The 7,561-nt window shown below is 29.0% G+C and overlaps 1 protein-coding gene across 1 annotated transcript in view; it reads right to left on the minus strand.

Annotated features, from left to right (window-relative positions):
- LOC100169581 (differentially expressed in FDCP 6 homolog) overlaps positions 1-6,542 on the minus strand; it is a 6,959-nt gene extending 417 nt beyond the window's left edge. Inside the window, exons 1-11 of the mRNA XM_008188408.3 lie at positions 6,524-6,542; positions 6,290-6,349; positions 6,098-6,206; positions 2,699-2,818; positions 2,413-2,619; positions 2,109-2,342; positions 1,628-1,842; positions 1,296-1,476; positions 1,100-1,236; positions 419-555; positions 177-302 (exon numbers count right to left, since the gene is read on the minus strand). Coding sequence (XP_008186630.1) covers positions 220-302; positions 419-555; positions 1,100-1,236; positions 1,296-1,476; positions 1,628-1,842; positions 2,109-2,342; positions 2,413-2,619; positions 2,699-2,818; positions 6,098-6,196 — 1,413 coding nt within the window. The 5' untranslated portion in view covers positions 6,197-6,206; positions 6,290-6,349; positions 6,524-6,542 and the 3' untranslated portion in view covers positions 177-219. The remainder of the gene's footprint in view (positions 1-176; positions 303-418; positions 556-1,099; positions 1,237-1,295; positions 1,477-1,627; positions 1,843-2,108; positions 2,343-2,412; positions 2,620-2,698; positions 2,819-6,097; positions 6,207-6,289; positions 6,350-6,523) is intronic.
- Between the last annotated feature and the right edge of the window lie 1,019 nt (positions 6,543-7,561).

A 7,561-nucleotide genomic window follows, 5' to 3' on the forward strand; every position in this document is an offset into this window, starting at 1 on the left:
CAAAAATTACAAATTACATCACCCTATTGAAACTAGCGAACGAAAATTTGGTATGTCGTACGTTTGTAAGACGGAGACAACACATGCAGGTACGACGTCCTCTTAATAATATTGTTTGAGAATAAATACATCTCTTATAGTTATTTTATGTGTATTATTATAAATTAATGTATTACGGGCTCTACAATTGTAATTGATGCTACAGCTTTTTCAGAAACACTAATTTTTTTTTTGAGCTCTTGTCAATTCGTCATCAAGTCGCTGTTTTTCAGCTTCCAATTCAATTAACCTCTGTTGGGCTTCTAAAACAATAATTCAATTTTTTTCAACTTATAGTATTTAAAGGATTTAACTATAATATTATATTGTATTTACTTGAACAATGTTTAATAATGAATAATTCTATACAATATCTTACCTAGCAATTGGTTTTCTTTCTCTCGTTGTTTAATCTCAAATTCTTTTCGTTTTTCTCTTTCTTGCTCCAACAGCAATATATGTTCTTCCTGTAACCTTTCTAGCTCTTCTCTTTTTTCCCATTCTTCTCTTAATACTCTAAAAATTGTGATTATTAGCATTAAGGAACAGGGAAATAGATAAACAAATCAATTTTATTTCATAATTAGGAGTGACACGCTTACACAAATAAATCTAGTTTAAAATCATTTTTTAGGGATTAAAGCAAAATGTTTTAATTTTAATAATTTTAAATGTGGTAATCTGAATTGATTAACAAACTACAACAATATATTAGTTGAACTAGTTGATTTTCTTCTATACGTATTTTTATAAGACTGAAGTATTTTATGTATGTGTTAACTTCTCGCTAACGTACCTCATTTAAATTATAGAAACAACGAATTATCTCAATCAACTTGTATATTTAAACCACTTTCACAAAACAATATAAACGTTAGCTAGGACGTGTAACAGTAGGCCTACGCGTGTGCCACTCTACTCGTCAACGACTGCCGCTCAGCCTTTCCTCTCCACAGATGACAGGAGGGGACCGCCGTCGCCGGCAAGACCGACCCGCCATCTAGAGGAGTTTACATATGTATATTACATATATTTACCAAGATACAACAATTATTATTACCTAGCTTGTAAGTTACGAACTATTTCTTCATCACGTTTGGCCTGTGTTTCTTCCTCCAGTAGACATTCCAATTCTTCAACGTGTTTTTCGCTAGCCACTTTAAGCTCTTTTGCGTGAATTTCCATAGCTGCCCTGGCCTAAGCAATGTCCTGATAATATAAAATCTGATAATAATTAAACTCAAAATTATTCATACTTGTTTCTCAGCTTGTAACTGAACATCCATGTCATGTATTATGCTGCTTCTTCTATGTTTCTCTTGAAGTTCAGCTTTTCTTCGTTTTTGCCTACGGCGCAACAATGTTCTCTGATAACCTTCTGTCCCCGCTGAATAAGATATTGCTAATTTTAAAGCAGATAGCCATTGTAATCGACTCCTGAAATATAAAATATTTAAGAAAACATCAACATTATATTTTAAAACTAATCAAAAACTATTTTTTTAATTAATTTATTAAGTTATAGACTTGGTCACATACACACCTTTACGGCTGGTATGACACTGTTTTTTAACCAGATTTAACTTACCTATGATCCTTAGTGGCTAATTCAAAAGTCCTTTCAGTTGTGTGCAACATTATACGTTGTAAATTAGAATCCACCCAACATCTCGGGTCTAAGGTTATAGATCCACACTGCTCTTTTTCTTCTTCATTCTTATAGTATAATAGTTGACATGGTTTTAATACAAACCAATACTCTCGTAGTGTTGGCAGTAAATAACCACGTTTCAATAACACTCCCTATCAAAAAAATTTTTTTAAATCAACAGCATTTTAAAAGCTTTATTGGCTTTCGAACTAAGTAAAGAGGATTGCACAACTGTATTTTATTGTGAAATAATAATATCGCTTTTGAAATTTGGGCATATATTTTTAAAAAACTATGAATGTGTTTGTTTAATTGAAAATAATCAATTACCAGTTTACTTTTTAAACATGTTAATATTGAATTATAACTTCTAATAATTTAAATTTTCAATTATAAAATTCAATTTTAGTTGCCTTACTTTTTTTATAATATCATCAATGAACGTATTTGTAACAGCATTTAATGCTTCTACCAAGCCTGCACGATCCACGTCAGCTAAATATCGCTTCTCTAGTAATGTTAAAAACGTGCCAAACTGAAATCCACTAGCATTTCCAATGAGCTCTTCAAAACCTGATTGGTCCCAGTCAGTGCCTAATGAAGTAACAATTTGTGAAGCCACCAAACCCACTTCTGATGTATCCATGATAACCTGTATAGGTGTATAATCTCATTAAATAAATTAGAAATATTATTAGGAATATTTATCAACAAGAAATTACTTGGAATCGATTTGGTCTTTCTGGATCTACTATAAGCTCCGACAAAAAACAAAATACCCTGAATAATTTATACATACAATCCTCTGGTAATACTTGGCATTTAGAGATAAAATCTTTTTTACAAATTATCCAACATGTCTCATCTATATTTGACTCAAATCCCTGAAGTACTGGTAAAGATAGTATGTTTGGAAGCGATAGAAAAACCTAAAACACAAAGATTTCTATTAAAATAAATATAGTTTAGTCAACTGAACATTTATGTATATTATATAGCCGTATATACTTCTCTCAATAAATAATATTTGTAATGTTGAAAGTTTAACGTTGTTGTACTTCTGTAGTGTTCAAGTCCTTTTTCTACGCCATAAAGGTCAAGGAGAATACCGATGTTTGCGGTTAAAACCTATTTAAAAAAACAAAATAATTATGAGTTAGAATATTTGTTTATTCAATAAAAAATTAAAATGTATAGTTTTACGATTGATTTATTTAATGAGAAAAATGCATTTCTTATCCATATATCTGTATGACTGCATAAGTAATAAGGAAAATTTGTCCTAGATCCATTACAATACTATAGAATACTTAGAATTTATATGCAATATCTGTCAATTAAAATCAAGTAAATTTTTATTCTCACTTGTATATTTCTATTGTCTATTGAATTATGAGTTTTTAGTTGTATACCAATACAGTATATAATGTCATACGGATGTACCGTATAAGAGATTAAGAGACTATACAGACACTCAGTAGTTAGTTTCAATAGTAGGTACCTATACATGACGTGATATGTCTAATAATAATCATATATAATTATATACCTACATAATACATCCAACTGATTTATTAAGTATTTTATGCATAAATGATAAATTTCCATGATTTCAAATTACGGCATACATATTGACTGTTTTGATTAAACAATAAACAATAATACATTAACATTATTATAAAATTCAAAATTATCATCATTTTTATCAGTATTAACTTTGATTTGTTGACTTTTTTTTAAAGAAATGTTTACATAATACAATTTATTGCAGATTAAATCATTATTTACTTGTACATTTTAAAAACTATACTTCTATATTCCAAATTTAACTTTTCTGTTTCAATCTAAATTAGTTTCTAAGTTATAACATCAATTACCCGACTATTGTATTTATGTAAAACAGATAATTTTAAATTGTATAATATAAATATTTTGAATCCAATAGAGTGGAATTTCCATCAGCAAATATTGGGACATATAAATTACTAAAATATAGGTGTAAGAAACTTATAAAAAATTAATTAAAAGTATTCAAGATAGAAAAAAAAATGTAATCAGAGAGTAATAATACAGACTATATAAAATGTATACAGGGTGTAACAGATAGAACTGACTTTTGGAACAACTTTTGTTTTAATCAATATTTAAATTTTTTTTTTATATACATATATAATTTAAAGCCACTTGCGCTGCACGTGTAATAAAAAAAAAATTATTTTCATTTTTTAATACTGAAAATGAAAAATGAAAAATTTGATTTAAATCTTTTTGAATAAATTCAAAATAGCCAATTTATGAATCTGATTATAAGAACTATTTGGATGGTAAAAACATTTGTCTAAATCAAGTAGTTTATTTTTTAGAATTTTTTTAAATATCACTATTTTTTTGATTAAATTAATTTTGAATGCTATAACTTTTTTAAAAATATTATTTTTGGAAATTTGCGAACATGGGTATATTTCTAAAACTATTTACTAATCCTATAATTTTATCAATTTTTGTCATAAGTTTAAGTAGCGTAAATTTTTTTTTTTGTCAGTTCTTTCTGTTACACTCTGTATATATATATTTCATATAGTCTGTGGGAATAGTATAACCATATATTTTTATTATATTTAAGGATTAGTAATTTTATACAAAATACAAATATATTTATATAATCATTTAACTTAACTATTATGTAAGTAGGTAGGTATACCAAAAAAAAAAATAATAATATAGAAAATATGGAGACAATTACCAATATTTTATATGTACCTACCTTTTTGTAAAATTATATGTTTTTACGATTTTACTGTATAGCTAGTAGTATACCTCATACCTGTATAGTGTATACCAAACTCGAATACGAGACACAATTTATCATCTAAATAATTCATCAGTATTATGCCATATGCCTATATGAGCTACCTACTTTCGTTTTAAATAAAAATAAATATCATACAATATTTAAGATACCTAAGTCTACAAGAACCAAAAAGTCATAAAAATAAATAGGTGCATTCTTCAGTATACCTACTTTGGAGAGTTATCTAAATCTAACTCAGTGTAATTATGTTAGAATAAGTAAAACTACGGAATGACGTCATCGTCCGTAGAATGTATAATACCATACCTACACAGTACACTCGTAATCATTCGCAGAAATTAAATTAATCATCACAATAATAACAAACTGTTAACAAAATTGTATTTTTTTCAAAAATTTGTTACTTTTAATATATTTAAAATGCCTATTTCGTATATTAGCCTTATTTTCATTTTTATATTATTTTTTTTTTACATATGTAGGTACCTAAATAATAATTAATTGCATTTATCGAATAGCTCAATTTTTACTTTACATAAATCTGACGTTTAAATTAAAGTTCATGTTTGAATTTCAATATTTACATAATACGTAATGTACCTACTCTGTATCCGATTTGTTTTCGTTATTATATATTGTTTTAAGGTAGGTACTTTCACAGTTACGTGTTGTTAATAAAAAATAATAATACTAATAATAAATTGTACTCATATCTTATTTTGACCAAAGTTTCAAACCAATGGAGATTATGAATAGATTATGTACGAAAAATACGATTGTACGTATATAACGAGATTCGATGTAATTAATATTATGGTCATTGAGGAAATGTATCATTTATCTGAATTAAAAATTATTATTGTACGAACGTGACGTCATCGATGATAAGTTCATATTATATATATGTGTGTGTGTGTGTGTGTGTGTACCTATATAATATTATATTATAAATCTACAGACGGCATTACGGCAATGTCATCAGCGGCGATCAAAAAACCATTTGAAAAATGACGTCACCTGGCGCGGACGACATTATGGGATCAAAACGATTAAAATGATTTTGATACCAAATACAGCTAATCTAAGGATGTTTACACATATTTTACAATTATACATTTAAACGCTACATATAAATATATAATAATGTGTAGGTATACTTATATCGAATTACTATGTGGGGATATTATATATGTACAATAATAATTATCATAAAAGCTATCGCAAGAAATAATTTAAAAGTGTTCGTTAGATTTAATTTATTCGATTCGAGTTCATGTATTAGGAATAACGTGCCACAAATTTAATTACAATATTATTATATAGTTGAATACTTTAATATTATAATAGTATACTCGTTGTAGGTGTGGGCATAAGAAGACTATATGCGAGTAATGAGTATAGGTAATAATTTATACTTGCCGAAATTTAAAAACTAAAATCGTTGGTAGGTTTAGCCGTTTAGGTATACTAAACTATAAATACTATAAATAAACTAAATAACTATACTCTATCAACTGTCGTAATCCGAATTTTTGTACCCCGCGGGGTAGGTATACAGAATACTATTAAAACGTAATAACCATAGAGACACTCACTTTGAGTTTGGACTTGACCACTGTTCCTGTGTCGTCCGTGTCCAGCGAGTTGAACGCTTGCCATATGCAATTGGTGACGTTCTTCAGTAGCGTCGCCATCGCCGACGCACTATAATACATTACGTTTTAATGTTATATTAAACAAAACAATATCATGTCATACGAATAATAATGTTATGTCTTCGTTCGTACCTTGACCGACTACCAGAAGCAGGCTGTAGTTCAGTATATACCTAAAGCTCAACAACTGATCTGTAATAATATTTATTATAATATAGTGTAGGTTTTTTAAATTTGTATAAAAACAAAAAAAGTTAGGATATAATAATTCGACGTTAATAATTTCGTTACGCGCGATATAATATAATAATAATATTGAAAAGTCGCGCGCCAACTAGAGCGGAGTAAAACCCGGACGACACCTACCACAACTGCGGCGGAGCACACTGCTCGGCTCGGAGACGGAGGTCCATCGTGCGACGCCGCCGCCGCCGCGTAAGGCCGCCGCCACCGCTTCCTTGGTCCGGTTCCTCTCGCCGCCGCCGCACGGTCATTCGTTCCCCGCGACCACGGTCTTGACCATATATGAATGAACATTCAATGCCGGCACGTTTGTACCTACGACGGTATTATATATATAGAATAATATACTTATACAGCATAAATGGGTATAGATACGTAAATAATATTTTATATTGTATAATACATAATTTGGTATTATACTTATATATTATAATGTATCAAATTTGTATATGTAATACGCCAACTTCCCGCCTACCTGTACGGGCTTATAATTTTTCCAGTCGATTTTCGTGATTCCGAAAAGAAAAAGTTTAAGAGGACAGGTCATAACCACAAGATGGGTTCACTGATGACTGACAAATATGCAAACATATTGTATAATAATAAAATACAACAGTGCAAATTCGCGTTTACAAATGTTGTGTTTTTATTGCGTTATGATTAGAGTGAATTAATTTATCGTCCTACTCTTTAAGGTTCTTACTATTTACTTTATGAGCATTTTTAAATTCAACTATTTTTCAATCCCATAACTCGCTTAAAATTAAAAAGATAATTTAAACAAAAACAAATAATGTTCTTATAAGCCTCTAAAGGCTCTAATAGTTAATAATAAATAATATAGTTCAGTTAGCTTTAATATCAAAGCTAACACTCACAATTATAATTGGTTCCATCGAATGCAACTATTTGCTATATACGTTTGTATATACTATATACTATATAGTATAAGTATTAAAATATAGATAAAAATGAAAAGCATGACTGATTTACAACACAAGTACTGTAGACAGGATTCAAATATGGGGGGGAGGGTGAACCCTCTATCCCCCGGTGTCTACAGCCCTGTACAGCAGTATGTTTTCGTACATTTTTATCGTGGTGAATATTATATGTTTGATCTCATTACGAACATGTAATATATTATTATACCGTTTATTA

This window comes from Acyrthosiphon pisum, chromosome A3 (genome assembly GCF_005508785.2).
Source record: "Acyrthosiphon pisum isolate AL4f chromosome A3, pea_aphid_22Mar2018_4r6ur, whole genome shotgun sequence".
Taxonomy (NCBI): domain Eukaryota; kingdom Metazoa; phylum Arthropoda; class Insecta; order Hemiptera; family Aphididae; genus Acyrthosiphon; species Acyrthosiphon pisum.